This window comes from Rana temporaria, chromosome 3 (assembly GCF_905171775.1).
Source record: "Rana temporaria chromosome 3, aRanTem1.1, whole genome shotgun sequence".
Lineage (NCBI taxonomy): Eukaryota > Metazoa > Chordata > Amphibia > Anura > Ranidae > Rana > Rana temporaria.
The window spans coordinates 484,338,062-484,357,200 of NC_053491.1; the positions used below are offsets into that span (position 1 = coordinate 484,338,062).

The 19,139-nt window shown below is 48.5% G+C and overlaps 1 protein-coding gene across 1 annotated transcript; it reads right to left on the reverse strand.

The window, feature by feature from the left end:
- Positions 1 to 1,181: 1,181 nt before the first annotated feature.
- LOC120930797 (protein kinase C theta type-like) lies at positions 1,182 to 7,244 on the reverse strand. The gene is made up of 8 exons (XM_040341972.1): positions 6,569 to 7,244; positions 5,353 to 5,528; positions 4,491 to 4,661; positions 3,001 to 3,146; positions 2,648 to 2,741; positions 1,798 to 1,941; positions 1,542 to 1,673; positions 1,182 to 1,322 (listed from the first exon to the last, which is right to left on the reverse strand). Exons 1-8 carry the CDS (start codon positions 7,242 to 7,244, stop codon positions 1,182 to 1,184), a joined length of 1,680 nt encoding a protein of 559 aa, XP_040197906.1.
- Between the last annotated feature and the right edge of the window lie 11,895 nt (positions 7,245 to 19,139).

Here is a 19,139-nt window from a genome sequence, read left to right on the forward strand (position 1 = left end):
TAGGAGAGCAAGGTGCAGCCTATAGGAAGCTGGGAGGAGTCTGCAAGGGAACAGGGAGAGTTCTGCTAGGGAGACAGAAGTATGTGGGAGTGGCGGGAGGAGTTTGCAAGAGAGCACTTTCAGGAAGGGGGAGGAGCCTGCCAGGAAATGGGGACTGGGTCTACAACAGAGCAGGGAGGAGTCTGCAGGGAAGCGGTAGGAATCTGTGAAGGAGCAGAGAGGAGTCTGCACACCATGCATCCCTCCCTTCCCGGCAGACTCCTCTCTGCTCCCATACAGACTCCCATCGCTTCCCTGCAGACTTATCCCTGCTCAATTGTAGGCTCAGTCCCCTCTTCCTGGCAGACTCCTCTCCACTTCCTGTAGACTACCCTGCTCTCTGACACTCTTCCCTGCTTTGGTGTAGGCTCTCCTGGGCTGAGTCTGCAAGTGAACCGGTACAAAATCTATGAGGAAGCCAGGCTGGGACTGTCGGGAAGAGGGGACTAAGTCTACGAGGGAGCGGGGAAGGATATTGCAAGGGAGCTTTAGGAGTCTGTCCCCCAACAGACTCCTCTCTGCTCCTCTACACAATCCTCCCTACTCCCTCGTAGACTTTGTCCTGACTTTCTCACAGTCTCAGTCTGATTCCCTTGTAGACTCTGTCTTGGCTCCCTTGTAGTCTCTGTCCCGGCTCTCTTGTAGTCTTTGTCCGGACTCCTTTGTAGTCTCTGTCCCGGCTCCTGGAGCCAGGCTGTAACTGTTGGGAAGAGGGGACTGAGTCTGCAAGGGAGCTTTAGGAGTCTGTCCCCTCACAGACTCCTCTGCACACTCCTCCCTGCTCCATCGTAGGCTCAGTCCTGACTTCCTCACAGTCTCAGTCTGACTCCCTTGTAGGCTCTGTCCCGGTTCCCTTGTAGACTCTGTCCCGGCTCCCTTGTAGACTCTGTCCCATCTTCCATGTGGACTTAGCCCAGTCCGGATATTTTATATGATGTGTTCTGTTCCTAGATCCGGTAGGACTTCCTTTGAAGCTGCATGTCCATCAGACTTTGTACTCTCTGGAAGTCCTGTTTCCTTGGGGTATGTGATGATTTCTGGATTTCAATGGTGGTAGATGGCTGAGAAAAAACACTAGGCGTGAAATCCCTCGCCATATTTTACTTTGGTTTCCATAAGCTCCATCCTGGTGTGTTTCGGCTTCAGTTCAGCTTCTGTATGACTCTCCATTGATCACTCTCAAATGAAAAGCCATCGTATAGCTTCTGCTTCTCGTCTGGAATGTTCTTATCGTTTAGGAGGACATCCAGTGGTATCTTCTGCCTTGTAATGTGTCTGAGGCCCTGAAATAGAAAAAAGAGAACAATGAGATTCATGAATGATTAGAAGAAACCCCTCTATGTAGGGAGGCACCGATATATCGGATGCAGGGAAATTATCGGCTGAGAATAGGGTTATCTGTGTTTTGGCGATAGAAAAAAAAGGTGCCGATAATGGCATGACGCCTCCTATTGACTTCAATGCAAAAATGCCCCCTATTGACACACTGATCAAATACTTACCTTTCGACGTACAAAGAACGGGGGGCGTGTCTCTCTCGCCTCCACCTCCTCCCAGTTTAGTCCTCTGAAAAACGGGTGATTTCTGATGTTCTTGAAGGCCGCTTTGCGCCGCTCTCTGTCTCCGTCCTTGAGCTATGGGGAGAAAAAAAAACAGGAAAACATAAGATGACAGTAATAGCGCATGAAGAGCACTGACTCTTTGGCGGAGCCTATATGTCTACTCTCCTTTTCCCACTGGGACTGTGTCACTACTTACCTTTTTCAGCAGGTCCTTGAAGTCGGTGTAGGCCGCATAGTTAATGGAATGGTCACGTGGAATGAAGTTTGAAAAAGTACCGAAGGCCATGTCACTTAAAATGTCCCCCAACCTGAAATAATCCATCGCTTGGTCAAACGGCATCTGTGGAGAAATCAGAGACAGAAGGATAAGGATGAAAGTTCAGGCTAGAGACCAACAGCATCAACATTACAACAAGTATTCAGTTTCAACGTGTAAATGTTAATCCCCGGGGTGGGTGGTAGCTGGATGTGGCACCCAGGAGTGGACAGGACCCCCCAGTGCCAGATGATGGTTAGACAGGATCCCCAGGACTGAACAGGGCCGGATAATAACCTCAGGGTCAGATGGAAGCTGGAAAGGGCTCCCTAGGATCAGACAGGACCCTCAGAGCCAGATGGTAGCTGGAAATGTCTCCCAGGGGCAGAAGGCAGCTGGATGGGACCCTCAGGGCCAGTTGATGGTTAGACGCCCCCCCCCCCCCCCCAGGACTGGACAGGAAGCTCAAAGCCAGATGGTAGCTGGATGGGACTTCCAAGGCCAGATGATGGTTATACAGGGCCCCTCAGGACTAGACAGGACCCTCAGGGCCAGATGGTAGCTAGAAAGAGCCCCCAGGTGCAGGTTTTAGCTGGACGTAACCCCCAGAACCAAATAGAGGCTGGATGAGGCCCCCAGGACTGGACTTGATATCCAGAACCAGATAGGTAACTGGACCAAGGTCTTTAATCCAACCCTAATCTGATAATTGCTCTGTATATAAAGGTTCTGGTTAATCCAGATCTAGTATGGTTGATAATTGCCCTGTGTACAGGCACATTGGACTTACCTCGCTTTCGGGCGTGAACAGAGTTGCAATTCCGAAGTCTGCGATTTTGATGTGACCGGTGCTATCTATGAGGATGTTGTCAAGCTTCAGGTCTCTGTGGAGAAAAAAAAAAGAGTGTCAGTTCTGCAGTTCAGACAATGATCCCTCCCATATATCCCGAGAATTACAGATCCATAGAGGGGTGAACAATCACAAAGCTCCCTTTCCTAGTGCCACCCAACGTTTCCTATGATCCGGTCCACGTTCCTCCATCCTCTCCTTATGTGTGCGTCCATTGGATGAGGGAGGAGGAGGAACGGGTCACCATTGGGTGTTCAGGCAGTGGGAATTGTAAAGTAAATAATAGTACTTACCTGTGTATGATACCTCTGGAGTGGATAAACTCCAGACCACACACGAGCTCCGCTGCGGCCAGTCTGAGGGTGACGATGTTACATGTTTCATTCGCTTCCTTTAGATGTCCTCCGCTTAGATATTCCATGACATAGAAGAGTTGGTTCTGGGGGGGGGGAACAGACAGGTCAATCAATGCATTTCACTTATAAGGTCCAAATTTAGAGTCACACGTTATATATCTACCCAAATATACTGCATGACGTCTACCCATACCTACCTACAGTCCATCCATATCTACCTACACTATATCCATCTATATCTACCTACACTATATCCATCTATCTATATCTACCTACACTATATCCATCTATATCTACCTACACTATATCCATCCATCTATATCTACCTACACTATATCCATCCATCTATATCTACCTACACTATATCCATCCATCTATATCTACCTACACTATATCCATCTATCTATATCTACCTACACTATATCCATCCATCTATATCTACCTACACTATATCCATCCATCTATATCTACCTACACTATATCCATCCATCTATATCTACCTACACTATATCCATCTATCTATATCTACCTACACTATATCCATCCATCCATATCTACCTACACTATATCCATCCATCCATATCTACCTACACTATATCCATCCATCTATATCTACCTACACTATATCCATCCATCTATATCTACCTACACTATATCCATCCATCTATATCTACCTACACTATATCCATCCATCCATATCTACCTACACTATATCCATCCATCCATATCTACCTACACTATATCCATCCATCTATATCTACCTACACTATATCCATCCATCTATATCTACCTACACTATATCCATCCATCCATCTATATCTACCTACACTATATCCATCCATCCATATCTACCTACACTATATCCATCCATCTATATCTACCTACACTATATCCATCTATCTATATCTACCTACACTATATCCATCCATCTATATCTACCTACACTATATCCATCCATCCATATCTACCTACACTATATCCATCTATATCTATATTTTTGTCCATTTATCTACCTATATCTTTCTATATATATCCAGCTATCTATATCCTTTTATAACTATCCATCTATATCTATCGATATCCTTCTATCTATATCCATTCATTCATATCTACCTAAATCCTTCTATATCTATCCATCCATATATATCTATATCCTTCTATATCTATCCATCTATATCTACCTATATCCTTCTGTCGCCATCCATCTATATCTACCTATATCCTTCTATCTATATCCATCTATATCTACCTATATCCTTCTATCTATATCCATCCATCTATATCTACCGATATCCTTCTATGTACATCACATTGCTGAGGTCACTGGACTGGGCTGATGATGACATCCAGATATCATGTAGCAATGCTTGAACAATTTTATATACATGCCGTTCATTTTATACTTCTCTTCCGAGAAATAGACTTACCTCCGTCTGGAATGTGGCGTAGGCGTGGGTACAGTAATGGCTGCCCCCCACCCTCTCTAGGGAACGACGCTCACACAGGGCAAAGTCTTCGCCGAATGAAACTAATTGATACTTCTGAACGATCTTCACGGCCACCAGCATGCCGCTGGCAATGTGAGTCGCCAACAGCACCTGTAGGAGAGAGAGAGAGAGAGAGAGAGAGAGAGAGAGAGAGACGGTTAGTACATTCATCTTTTTCCATGTTCTGTAACTGCTAGGCCTGGTTCACACACGCTTTGCTGTTTGAAATGCATTCCTCATTCGGATCGCACTTTAGACAGCAATACCGGGGGAACCACGCATGTTGTGCATGGATGGGTGGGGGGCGGTTGCAGCAGAGCATCATTTATTCAAATGGGTCAAGTTTGGCCACAGAGCATGACAAGGGGGTATCATTCCTGCCACCGCAACGGCGAAGGAAAGCATTCGCATGCCCCCAGCAACAGGGGGAGCGGTTGAGAGGCAGGGTTTTAAAAGAGGAGTGTGTGTGGCTGTCAGTGGGTAGAGAGGTGTTGGCTGCTACGGAAAGCCGATCGCCGCTTGCGGGACCCCGGGCGGCAGATGTCCCGGGTGCCTATGCTAGAGCACCCCTGTCTGGCCAGTTACTGGAGCTCAGTGCCGGAACTTGTTATGGCACTGGGCTTCGGGATTCAGCTGTACTCCCCTGATGGTGCTGCTTTTTTTCCTCCCAGGGGATGGCTTTTTTGCTCCCCCCCGCAAGTTGTCCCCTAGGCCTGGGCCTTGTCAGCCTAGGCCAAAACACAGCACTGCCCCCCCCCCCCAGTGTCTATGGGCCCCTCATTATTAATCTCTGCTTACTTACCGTCCCAAAGGCTCCTGATCCAAGTATCTCATGGAAGATGAAACTCTCCGGAGTCAAGTTGGTCTCTTTGTGTCTTTTAGGAGCCGCTACACGTTTTGTAGGGCCCGCTACGGTTTCCATAGGGCCCGCTACATGTTCTGTAGGGCCCGCTACACATTCTGACGTCCCGTCGTCTGCTAGAGAGAGAAGAGAGAGAAATAACGTTTATTGCCCCGCCCACATACAGGTCTTATCACTGATTTCTACTGGTGATTGAAGTCTCCAATACAGAGAGAAGAGCTGACCCTGGAAGTTTACATTTACACAGGGAAATTATCATCCAATCACTGACTATACTGCAGGCTTAGAGCAAGTCTATAGGTGTGTTCTAGGTCATTGTATGGGGGTTAAACTTTGAATACCATGCCTAGGAATGCGGGGGGAGGATATGGGGGGGTTAAACATTCACTGCCATTCCCAGCATTGGGAGGGAGGTTAAACTTTAATAGCAATGCCCAGCTGGGAGGTAATTGGGGGGTTGAGCTTTCATTGCCATAGCTACCAATGAGGGAGGGGGGCAGAATATGGCGGGGTTAAACTTTCACAGACTTGACCAACAATATAGGGGGGGTTAGACTTTCACTGCCATGCACAGCAATTGGGGGGGGGGGGTAGAAAGATTATGGGGAACTTTCCTTGTCATGCCAAGCAATGTTGGGGGGTGGGAAATTAGACTTTCTCTGCCATGCCCGGCAATGAAGAGGGGGAGGTATGGGGGAGTTAAACTTTCAGTGCAATGCCCAGCAATGGAGGGAGAAGATTATGATTGGGGGAAATCTTCAGCTGCCTTTGCCAGCAATTGGGGGGAGAGGGTGTAAAAATATCAGTGCCATTGCCAGCAATGTGGGGGGAGATTATGGAGGGGGTGTTAAAACTTTAAGTGCCATGCGTCGCAATGGGGGGATTATGGGGAGTCAAACTGTCACTGGGGAATGAGGTGGTTAAACTTTGACTGACATGGCCAGCAATGTAGGGGGAGATAATGGGGGGGGTTAAACTTTCAGTGCCAAACCTAAGGAGAGGGGATGTGGGGGGGAGTAAGGTGATAATTTCTCTGGTTAATGATAAGTAAAATTGGTATTTGCTCGCTAGTTCCTCTTTATTGATGAAAGTTGGTGGAGGAATTCCTTGTTTTCCTCTCCTATGTACTATATGAAGATTAACAACTAATACTTACCTCCTCCGTCACTCCTCCTCCTCTTCCTCAGATGGCTCTCACATTCTGTGTCCTGGGACCATCTCCTCTTCTCTCCTTTCCTCTCTGCACAGCTCTGGAGATCCTCACTGGCTGTGTAACATTTGCTTTGCTTCCTGGGAGTCTGGCCTGTCTGCTCAGCAGAGCTCCCTTCTTCCTCCTCTCTGCTCCTTTTCCTGGGAGTCTGGCCTGCCTGCTCAGCAGAGCTCCCTTCTTTGTCCTCTCTGCTCCTCTTCCTGGGAGTCTGGCCTGTCTGCTCAGTAGAGCTCCCTTCTTCCTCCTCTCTGCTCCCTTTCCTGGGAGTCTGGCCTGTCTGCTCAGCAGAGCTCCCTTCTTCCTCCTCTCTGCTCCTCTTCCTGGGAGTCTGGTCTGCCTGCTCAGTGGAGCTCCCTTGTTCCTCCTCTCTGCTCCTCTTCCTGGGAACCTGGACTGTCTGCTCTGCAAACATCTCTAGTTTCTCACTGGCGCTGTAATAGATTTCCTCGCTGCTCCTCTTCCTGGGAGTCTGGCCTGTCTGCTCAGCAGAGCTCCCTTGTTCCTCCTCTCTGCTCCTTTTCCTGGGAACCTGGCCTGTCTGCTCTGCAAACATCTCTAGTTCCTCACTGGCGCTGTAATAGATTTCCTCGCTGCTCCTCTTCCTGCTCCTCTGATTGGACATTGTGGATGTTCCAATGCAAAGTTCCGCTCTGTTGATCTCCTGTCCTCTCTGCATAGCAGCTTTTATAATTTAATTAGATATGAAATACTAAAGAAAAGTGATAAAATAAACTCCTCCTTTTCTTCCTGCGCTGTGTACAATATATACAATCTATATATGAAGGTTATATATGGAATATTCTCCTATAATAGAATGCTGATAGAGAGCTCAGAATTATGTGTCTGCACTCGTCTGTCTCCAGTACACAAATGACTCTCCTCCTCTCCTCACTCTATTTATAGCCTGTGAGCCAGCCCTTTGTGATGTCACAGCCCCTTTGTCACATGACCAAATTCAAATTTCCAGCCACAGCCGGAATCTTCCAACTGACACTTATGCCCATATATGGTAAACAGCCCAGAACAAGTAAACAAGCGCTGATCATGTGATACAGATCTGACCTATACCAAAGTGTTGTACAATTTTACACATTATTCATACACATATATATGGTGCTGACATATTCTGTAGCGTTGTACAATTCAAAACTATTATTATTACTGATCTATATATAAATAGCTCTGATCTATTCTGTCACATTGTACAATTCTATATTATTATTATTCAAATATCCAGCCACAGTCTGATCTTCTAACTGACACTAACTGACACTTCTGCCCATATAAGGTAAACAGCCCAGATCATGTAATATGGATCTGACATATACCGTAGTGTTGTACAAATGTACACATTATTCATACTGTATACATGTATATAGTGCTGACATATTCTGTAGCGTTGTACAATTACATACTATTAGGCTTCATTTCCACTGGCGTTTTTACAGCCACGTTTCTGAGCGTTTTTTACAGCTTAAAAACGCCTGTCCATGTTATTCTATGGCTTCATTCCCACATAGGCGTTTTTGAGCTGTAAAAAAAACGCAGGACCAGGGCGTTCTGAAGCTCCAGAGTAGAGCTGTAAAAACACCAGACATTAAAAAACGCACGAAAACGCGTGAAAACGCTCAAAAACGCTACTGCGGCATTTTTTTTACAAAATAAACATGGACAGGCGTTTTTAAGCTGTAAAAAAGGCTAACACAAGTGGCTGTAAAAACGCCAGTGGAAATGAAGCCTTATTATTTCAGATTTCTAAAGCACTGACAGCGTTGTACAATCACTGATTGGTAATTATTATAAATATATATTTTATATAGCACTGACATATACCACAGCGTTGTATAATCACACATATTACTATATATGTTATATGGCACTAAGATATACTGTAGGGTTCTACAATCACTCATTAATTATTATAATTAAAAATGTCATATGGCGCTGACTTATACCGTAGCGTGGTACAATCCCTCATTATTACTATCTATTCATATAGCGCTGACATATACCGTAGTGTTGTACAATCACTCATTATTACTATATATTCATATAGCGCTGACATATACCGTAGTGTTGTACAATCACTCATTATTACTATATCTTCATATAGCGCTGACATATACTGTAGTGTTGTACAAGCCTTCATTATTACTATATCTTCATATAGCGCTGACATATACCGTAGTGTTGTACAATCACTCATTATTACTATATCTTCATATAGCGCTGACATATACCGTAGTGTTGTACAATCACTCATTATTACTTTATATTCATATCGCGCTGACATAACCGTAGCGTTGTACAATCACTCATTATTACTTTATATTCATATCGCGCTGACATAACCGTAGCGTTGTACAATCACACATTGTTACTATATATTCATATAGCGCTGACATATATCGTAGTGTTGTACAATCCCTCATTATTACTATAACTTCATATAGCGCTGACATATACCGTAGTGTTGTACAATCACTCATTATTATCATTATATTTTTATATTCATATAGCGCTGACGTATACCGTAGTGTTGTACAATCACTCATTATTACTATCTATTCATATAGCGCTGACATATACCGTAGTTTTGTACAATCACACATTGCTACTATTTATTTTATATAGCACTGACATATATTGTAGCGTTGTACAATCACTTATTTTTAATTATTATAATTTAAGGGTAACTCCACTTTCGTGGAGGAAAAAATATAAAATAAAGAAAAAAATAATATACTGTAGCGTAGACGATTGCGACACAAGTCTTATTGTGATTGAATCTCTTAGCACATTCATAGCACATCAGAGGTCCCCCTATCAAATCTTAGGACCCCCCATCACATCAAAGGATCCCCCCATCACATCACAGAACCCAATGATATCAGAGGACCCCCCCCCCCCATCACATCAGAGGTACTCCCATCACATCAGAGGACCCCCATCACATCAAAGGTACCACCATCACATAGGAGGACCCCCATCTCATTAGAGGACTCCCCCCAACACACCAGAGGTCCCCCATCACATCAGAGGACCCCCATCCCATCAGAGAACCCCCAACCTTTTAGAGATCTTCCCATAACATCAGAGATCCTCTCATCATATTAGAGGTTCCCCCATCACATCAGAAGTCCCTCCACCACACCAGAGTATTCCCCATTACATCAGAGGTCCCCCATCACATCAGAGGTCCCCCCTGATCGCATTAGACGTCTCACCATCACATTAGAGGACCCCCATACCACATCAGAGGTCCTCTATCACATCAGAGGTCCTCTATCACATCAGAGGACCCCCCATCACATCAGAGGACCCCCCATCACATCAGAGGTCCCCCATCACATCAGAGGTCCCCCATCACATCAGAGGTCCCCCCATCACATTAGAGGTAATCCCCCCATCACATTAGAGGTAATCCCCCCATCACATCAGAGGTCCCACCAACACATCAGAGGACCCCCATCACATTAGAGGTCCCTCCCACCCCACCCTGTATGATAAATAATCAGAATCAGCAATGGAAAATTCAGTCTATGTAGGGAATGAGATCTCTGATATTGGATGATGTCACCAACACTCGCCGTCACATCAGTTCTCCACTCTTAAGCCCCATACACACGGTCGGACTTTCCGTGGATTTTTGTCTGAAGGGCGTTGGCCGTGAACTTAGTTTGCATACACACAGCAGGACTTTTTCAGCAAACTTTCCCAAATTCCTGTGTTTTTTCTGCTCTTTACCACCACCCTTTGGTCAACTCCTGCCTTTGTTGGTTGATTTTAACATTGGTTCTCACCGTGCATATTTGTACTTCGGACTAAAGTCCGATGGATTTCTGTACACAGGGCAGGACTTTGCACCTTTTGTCCATTTGCACAGCGAACTTTTGTCCGATGAAAACCGAAAAAAGTTTGTCCGATGGAGCGTAAACACGGTCGGATTCTTTTGAAAACTCGCTCATTTTGAAGTTTGTTATCAAAAAGTCCGATGGCTTTATACTGACCGAGGATTGTAATATTCCTCTTCTGTCATTCTGTATAATAGTTTGTGTGGCGGTATATTGGTGGTTCAGGGATTTTGCACTTTTCTGTCATATTTCCCTTTTCTTATCACACATTACGGTGTCACTTGGAGATTCCAAGTGACACCCCTGGGGGGACCAAATTACACCCCGGGGGAATCCAAATTGCAACCCGAGGGGGGGGGGGATTTAAATAGCAGCCGTAGGGGAACCCAAATAACAGCCCATGGGGGGAACCCATATTGCAACCTGGGGGGAATTTGAATAGCAGCCGTAGGGGAACCCAAATGACAGCCTGGGGGAACCAAAATTACAGCCTTGGGGGGGTAACCCAAATGGCATCCCAGGGGGTAACCCAAATAGCAGACCAGGGGTGAACCAAAATGGCACCCCAGGGGGAACCCAAATGACAGCCTGGGGGGGTAACCCAAATGGCATCCCAGTAAGAACCCAAATGACACCCTGGGGGGTAACCCAAATCGCACCCCGGGGGGGTAACCCAAATCGCACCCGGGGGTAACCCAAATGGCAGACCAAGGGTAATCCAAATGGCAACCCGGGTGAACCCAAATGGCACCCCAGGTGGAACCCAAATACCACCTGCCAGTGCCACCTGCCAGTGTCCACAGTGCCACCTATCAATTCCCACGAATGCCACCTATCAATTCCCACAAGTGCCACCTATCAATTCCCACAAGTGCCACCTATCAATGCCCACCAGTGGTGCCAATCAGTGCCACCTAGTAATGCCTAGTAACCTAGTAATCACCTAGTAACATCAGTGTAACCTACCAGTGCCAATCAGTGCCCATAATTGCCACCCATCAGTGCCCATCACTGCCACCTATCAGTGCCACCTATCAATGCCACCTATTAGTGCCATCACTGTCCTAGAGGAGTACAGGGTTTGGTAAAAACCCCAGGAACCTCTCGCTGATTTCAGTAGGTAGGGTCAGCAGATGGCCATCCAGATCCCTCAGCCTACCAATGTGGGTCACTGCCTGCTGCCCCTCTGGCCAGCCAGCCAGGCCAGCATCCTACCGTTTTTATCTCCAAATTCAAACACCCTTTGCGCTCCGTCCAGCATAGATTTCTTGGTGAGATCTATTCTGAGCCAGGATAAATCCCTCAGGGTGTCCTGCCAGACTACATAATTAGCTTGTTCAAGGGACCGCACAAAAGTAATGCATGTCTTTAGTCTGCTTGTCTTCAGCAAACTGTTTGCTGTCTTTCTTGTGCATCATCTTTAGAAGAGGCTTCCTTCTGGGACGACAGCCATGCAGACCAATTTGATGCAGTGTGCAGCGTAAGGTCTGAGCACTGACAGGCTGACTCCCCACCCCTTCACCCTCTGCAGCAATGTTGGCAGCACTCATACGTCTATTTCCCAAAGACAACCTCTGGATATGACGCTGAGCACATGCACTCAACCTCTTTGGTGGACCATGGCGAGGCCTGTTCTGAGGGGAACCCGTTACCCTGTTATACCGCTGTATGGTCTTGGCCACCGTGCTGCAGCTCAGTTTCAGGGTCTTTGCAATCTTCTTATAGCCTAGGCCAGCCCTCAAATTTTCCACTCGCCTACTCGCATTTTGCGTAGTGGAAAATGAGGGCTTGGGCTGGGCTGCCTGGGAGTGGGGGAGCGAGCACTGGCGGCGAGGTTGATTGTGAGCCGTTCTCCCAGCGATCGCCGTGGTGGAAGAGAGCATAGAGGAAGAGGAAAGCAGCAGGATCATCACCGAGCGGTATAGCACGTTTAACAGCTTACATTGAAATTGTCTCTGCTCTGCTCGTCGTCATACAGCCCCGCCTCCTCCTAACTCCGTGCCTGAGTGAAACAGAATGCGGGTCCAATGCTGGGATGTGTTGCGTCTACCCCAGGCGAGGGGTTAGGACAGTGTTTCTCAATTCCAGTCCTCAGGCCCCCCCAACAGGTCAGGTTTTCAGGATTTCCATTATTTTGCACAGGTGATTTGATCAGTTTCACTGCCTTAGTAATCACCACAGCCTTTTCATCTGAGGGAAATCCTGAAAACCTGACCTGTTGGGGGGGCCTGAGGACTGGAATTGAGAAACACTGGGTTAGGAGGAGGCTGGGCTGTATGATGACGAGCAGAGCGGAGACTATTTCAATGTAAGCTGTTCCGGCGTGCTATACCGCTTGGTGATTCCGTGGCTCTCCTCTTCCTCCAGTCATGAGCCGGCATCTTCCTCCACCCTGGTGAGGCTGCAATGTTGGTCACGGTGAGGCTGCAATGGGGGCACAGTGAGGCTGCAATGGGGGCACGGTGAGGCTGCAATGGGGACACGGTGAGGCTGCAATGGGGGCGCAGTGAGGCTGCAATGGGGGCATGCACGGTGAGGCTGCAATGGGGGCATGCACGGTGAGGCTGCAATGATGGGCACGGTGGGGCTGCAATGTTGGGCACGGTGAGGCTGCAATGTTGGGCACAGGTCACGCTGCATTGATGGGCACAGGCGATCCTTCATTGATGGGCACAGGCGATCCTGCATTGATGGGCACAGGCGAGCCTGCATTGATGGGCACTGGTGAAGCTGTGCTGAGGGGGAACTGATAAAAGTTGTTAATATTTATTTTTGCAACTTAATTCTGCATAAAACATTTAAGTGTCATTTCATGAGATAATTTATCAGGGTGTGATTAAGGGCAGAATTAAGGGCGGGGCAACTGTCGGCAAGTAACCCTTGAGGCCTGGCTAGTAGCTCAGGACTTGAAATTTTGAGCCCTGGCCTAGGTCATCTTTATGTAGAGCAATTATTCTTTTTTTCAGATCCTCAGAGTTCTTTGCCATGAGGTGCCAAGTTGAACTTCCAGTGACCAGTATGAGAGAGCAGCACCCTGACCCACTCTCCAGGACGGACGCCGGATGGTCTGTAATGGAGGAACCTGCCACTGCCAGAGCTGGTGCCTGGCGATCATCGGGAAGCCTGTCTGACGCTCAAGGTACAGCATGACAGACAGTCCTGCCCGACGCAGACACATCCTGTGATGTCACACCCCTGACCGAGGACACCCCAAAAATCACAGCTGCCAGCCTTCGCACACACACAACCATGATCTGTATATCCTCCAGTATATGATGCCACGGTACTAACCATCAGTCATTCATCCCACCTTCCAGCCAGCCACCCTCTGCCAGCTTCCTACCACCCCGCCTGTCATCTTCATCCCACATGTACCCCTCTGCCAGCTTCCTACCAACCCCCTGTCATCTTCATCCCACATGTACCCCTCTAACAGCTTCCTACCACCCCGCCTGTCATCTTCATCCCACCTGTACCCTTCTGCCAGCTTCCTACCAACCCCCTGTCATCTTTATCCCACATGTACCCCTCTGCCAGCTTCCTACCACCCCGCCTGTCATCTTTATCCCACATGTACCCCTCTGCCAGCTTCCTACCACCCCGCCTGTCATCTTCATCCCACCTGTACCACTCTGCCAGCTTCCTACCACCCCCTGTCATCTCCATCCCATCTGTACCCCTCTGTCAGCTTCCTACCCACATGTACCCCTCTGCCAACTTCCTACCGCCCTGCCTGTCATCTTCATCCCACATGTACCCCTCTGCCAGCTTCCTACCACCCCGCCTGTCATCTTCATCCCACCTGTACCCTTCTGCCAGCTTCCTACCAACCCCCTGTTATCTTCATCCCACATGTACCCCTCTGCCAGCTTCTTACCACCCCGCCTGTCATCTTCATCCCACCTGTACCCTTCTGCCAGCTTCCTACCAACCCCCTGTCATCTTTATCCCACATGTACCCCTCTGCCAGCTTCCTACCACCCCGCCTGTCATCTTTATCCCACATGTACCCCTCTGCCAGCTTCCTACCACCCCGCCTGTCATCTTCATCCCACCTGTACCACTCTGCCAGCTTCCTACCACCCCCTGTCATCTCCATCCCATCTGTACCCCTCTGTCAGCTTCCTACCCACATGTACCCCTCTGCCAACTTCCTACCGCCCTGCCTGTCATCTTCATCCCACATGTACCCCTCTGCCAGCTTCCTACCACCCCGCCTGTCATCTTAATCCCACCTGTACCCCTTCTGCCAGCTTCCTACCACCCCGCAATCATCTTCATCCCACATGTACCCCTCTGCCAGCTTCCTACCACCCTGCCTGTCATCTTAATCCCACCTGTACCCCTTCTGCCAGCTTCCTACCACCCCGCATGTCATCTTCATCCCACCTGTACCCCTCTGCCAGATTCCTACCACCCCACCCCCTGGGTAATGAGCAGTAACCCATAGCAACCAATCAGCAGTAATAATGTGCAGTAACCTCTGCCAACTAATCGGTGAGCTGTAATGTTGTGCAGTAACCTCTAGAAACCAATCAGGTAATATTGTACAGTAACTTCTAGCAACCAATTAGTGAGTGGTTATGATGTACAGTAACCTAGCAACCAATTAGTGAGCTTTGAGCAATCAGTGACTGTGAACCAGATATTTATGTTTACATTAAAGTTGTTTTTTAGATAAGTATGTGTGTGTGTTTGTTTTTTGGGATGTTGGGGTGGTGAGTGAAATTGCTAGGGGTGGGGGGCCCAGGCAAATGTTTGCCCAGGATCCAATCAATATTAACCGCTTGCCAACCGTTGCACGCAGATTTACGTTGACAGAATGTCACGGACAGGCAGAAGGGCGAGCCCCGTGACCGCGGGACCCGATCACCTCCGGTGTCCCGCGATCGGGTCACAGAGCTGAAGAACGGGGAGATGTTGTGTGATGTTGTAGTCTCTGGCCATCACCTGTTTTATAGCCGCACAGTCTCTGGCCATCTCCTGTATTATAGCCGCACAGTCTCTGGCCATCTCCTGTATTATAGCCGCACAGTCTCTGGCCATCTCCTGTATTGTAGCCGCACAGTCTCTGACCATCTCCTGTATTATAGTCGCACAGTCTCTGGCCATCTCCTGTATTGTAGCCGCACAGTCTCTGACCATCTCCTGTATTATAGGTGCACAGTCTCTGGCCATCTCCTGTATTATAGCCGCACAGTCTCTGACCATCTCCTGTATTATAGGTGCACAGTCTCTGGCCATCTCCTGTATTATAGCCGCACAGTCTCTGGCCATCTCCTGTATTATAGCCGCACAGTCTCTGGCCATCTCCTGTATTATAGCCACACAGTCTCTGACCGCCTGCTGTATTATAGCCGCACAGTCTCTGACCATCTCCTGTATTATAGCCGCACAGTCTCTGACCATCTCCTGTATTATAGCCACACAGTCTCTGACCGCCTGCTGTATTATAGCCGCACAGTCTCTGACCATCTCCTGTATTATAGCCGCAGAGTCTCTGGCCATCTCCTGTATTATAGCCGCACAGTCTCTGACCATCTCCTGTATTATAGTCGCACAGTCTCTGACCATCTCCTGTATTATAGGTGCACAGTCTCTGACCATCTCCTGTATTATAGCCGCACAGTCTCTGACCATCTCCTGTATTATAGCCGCATAGTCTCTGGCCATCTCCTATATTGTAGCCGCACAGTCTCTGGCCATCTCCTATATTATAGCCGCACAGTCTCTGGCCATCTCCTGTATTGTAATAGCACAGTCTCTCACCATCTCCTGTATTATAGTCGCACAGTCTCTGACCATCTCCTGTATTATAGGTGCACAGTCTCTGACCATCTCCTGTATTATAGCCGCACAGTCTCTGACCATCTCCTGTATTATAGCCGCACAGTCTCTGACCATCTCCTGTATTATAGCCGCACAGTCTCTGGCCATCTCCTTTATTGCAATAAGCGTTTATCGATGGGTTTGCGCAAAATTTATAGTGTTTACAAAATAGGGCATAGTTTTATGGCATTTTTATTAATAATTTTTTTTTTACTACTAATGGCGGCGATCAGCAATTTTTTTTAATGACTGCGACATTATGGCGGACACATCGGACACTTTTGACACATTTTTGGCACCATTGTCATTTGCACAGCAAAAAGTGCTATAAAAATGCATTGATTACTGTGAAAATGACAATTGCAGTTTAGGAGTTAACCACTAGGGGGCCGTGTAGGGGTTATGTGTGACCTCATAGGTGTTTCTAACTGTAGGGGGGCGGGGCTGGACGTGTGACGTCATTGATCGTCTTTCCCTATATCAGGGAACACACGATCAATGACACTGCCACTGTGAAGAACAGGGAAGGTTTGTTTACACTCACCTCTCCCTGTTCTTCAGCTCCTGTGACCGATCGCGGGACACCAGCAGCGATCGGGTCTGCAGGTCCCGCGGCTGTGGTCATGGAGCTTCGGACCGGGTCACGCGCGCAAGCCACGGCTGAGCTCTGAAAGGTGGTGTACCTGTACGTGCCTGTGCCCAGCCGTGCCATTCTGCCGACGTATATGTGCAGGAGGCCGGTCCTTAAGTGGTTAAACGGTTTCATGAATTAAAAAATAACAAATCGGTAAAGTTAGCACAATTTTTTTGTATAATGTGAAAGATGATGATACGCCGAGTAAATAGATACCTAACATGTCACGCTTTAAAATTGCGCACACTCATGGAACGTCGCCAAACTTTGGTACTTAAAGCGGATCTCCACTCTAAAGTGGAGTCCCGCTGATCGGCACCCTCCCCCCCTCCGGTGTCACATTTGACACCTTTCAGGGGGGAGGGGGGTGCAGATACCTGTCTACAGACAGGTATCTGCACCCACTTCCGGCCCTACGATACGGGCAAAAGACGGGTTTTTTCCTCGCTTCCCGTCGGTCCCCCGTTGTATGCTGGGAACACTCGGCTCCCAGCACACAGCGGAGCCAATTGGCGGGCGCAGCGCGACTCGCGCATGCGCCGTAGGGAACCGGGCAGTGAAGCCGGAGCGCTTCACTTCCTGGTTCCCTCACCGTGGATGGAGGGGGGAGCAGCAGGGTGACGAGCGATCGGCTCGTCATCTGCTGCGATCGGCGCTGGACTCCAGGACAGGTAAGTGTCCTTATATTAAAAGTCAGCAGCTGCAGTATTTGTAGCTGCTGGCTTTTAATATATTTTTTTAGTGGCACATCCGCTTTAAAGAGATTTTTAGGGCGACACTTACATTTTTTTTTTTTTACAGGTTACCAGTTTAGAGGAGGTTTAGTGCTAGAATTATTGCTCTCGCTCTAACGCACGCATCGATACCTCACATGTGTGGTTTGAACGGCGTTTACATATGTGGGCGGGACTTACGCATGCGTTTGCTTCTGAGCGCGAGCTACCGGGGACAGGGACGTTTTACATATTTTTTTTTACTTAATTTTTTTTTATTTTTACACTTTTTTTTTATCACTTTTATTCCTATTACAAGGAATGTAAACATCCCTTGTAATAGGAATCTATTGTGACAGGTCCTCTTTATGGAGAGATGCAGGGTCAATAAGACCTCACATCTCTCCTCCAGGCTTACAAGCATGAGATAGAGAAAAAAAATTCACCGAGATCTTATGCCGACAGCCGCGATCGCGGCTTTGTTTACTTTCGGGTACCCGGGCGTGATGTCATAACATCGACGGCCATAGAGATGACCGATGACCATAAGGTCACCGGTCATCTCTATCCTCCCCTTACGGCGGCAACTGATTCGTTCTCCAGGCCTCCAATGGCACGGAAGAGCCCGGAGAAGCACCAGATGGCGGCGGGAGGGGGGCGACGACGGCGGAGTTTCAAGCACCGATCTCCCTGTATAGATTTCAATAAAGGCTGACAGCTTCTCCCCGACCCCCTTCAGCTGCTTTAGTGAAATTTATACAGCAGTGATCGGTGCTTGTAACTCCCCCCAAAGCCGCACCGATCACTGCCGATTGTCCCTGTATCCCCCTCCGTGCTTCTGTCCTCCTCCACGCTCTGTGTCCCCTGTCCTCCTCCGTGATGCTGCTCTCCCCCTCTGCACTGTGTCCTCCTCCGTGCTGTGTGTCCCCCTCCAGGTTCGTTGTCCCCCTCCGTGCTGTGTGTCCCCCTCCGTATCCCCTTCCGGGTTTATTGTCCCCCTCCGTGCTGTGTGTCCCCCTTCGGGTTCATTGTCTCCCGCCTTGCTGCGTGTCCCCCTCCGGGTTTATTCTCCCCCTCCGGGCTGCGTGTCCCCCTCTGGGCTGCTGCTGCCTCCCCTCCGTGCTGCTGCTCCCTCCCCTCCGTGTTCATTGGCCCCCTTCAGGTTCGTTGTCTCCCGCTGTGCTGCTTGTCCCCCTCCGGGTTCGTTGTCCCCCTCCATGCTGTGTCCCCCTCTGGGTTCGTTGTCCCCCTCCGTGCTGTGTGTCCTCCTTCAGGTTCGTTTTCCCCCTCCGGGTTTATTGTCCCCCTCTGTGCTGTGTGTCCCCCTTCGGGTTCATTGTCTCCCGCCTTGCTGCGTGTCCCCCTCCGGGTTTATTGTCCCCCTCTGGGCTGCTGCTGCCTCCCCTCCGTGCTGCTGCTCCCTCTTCTCCGTGTTCATTGGCCCTCTTCAGGTTCGTTGTCTCCCGCTGTGCTGCTTGTCCCCCTCC

Excerpts from the sequence above, each read along its gene's own strand:
- LOC120930797 (XM_040341972.1), bottom strand. The coding sequence starts at position 7,244 with ATGTCCAATCAGAGGAGCAGGAAGAGGAGCAGCGAGGAAATCTATTAC. Across the intron at positions 2,742-3,000 it reads TCCAGAGGTATCATACACAG|AGACCTGAAGCTTGACAACA; the intron begins GTAAGTACTATT and ends TTTTCTCCACAG. Across the intron at positions 1,942-2,647 it reads TGTTCACGCCCGAAAGCGAG|ATGCCGTTTGACCAAGCGAT; the intron begins GTAAGTCCAATG and ends ATTTCTCCACAG.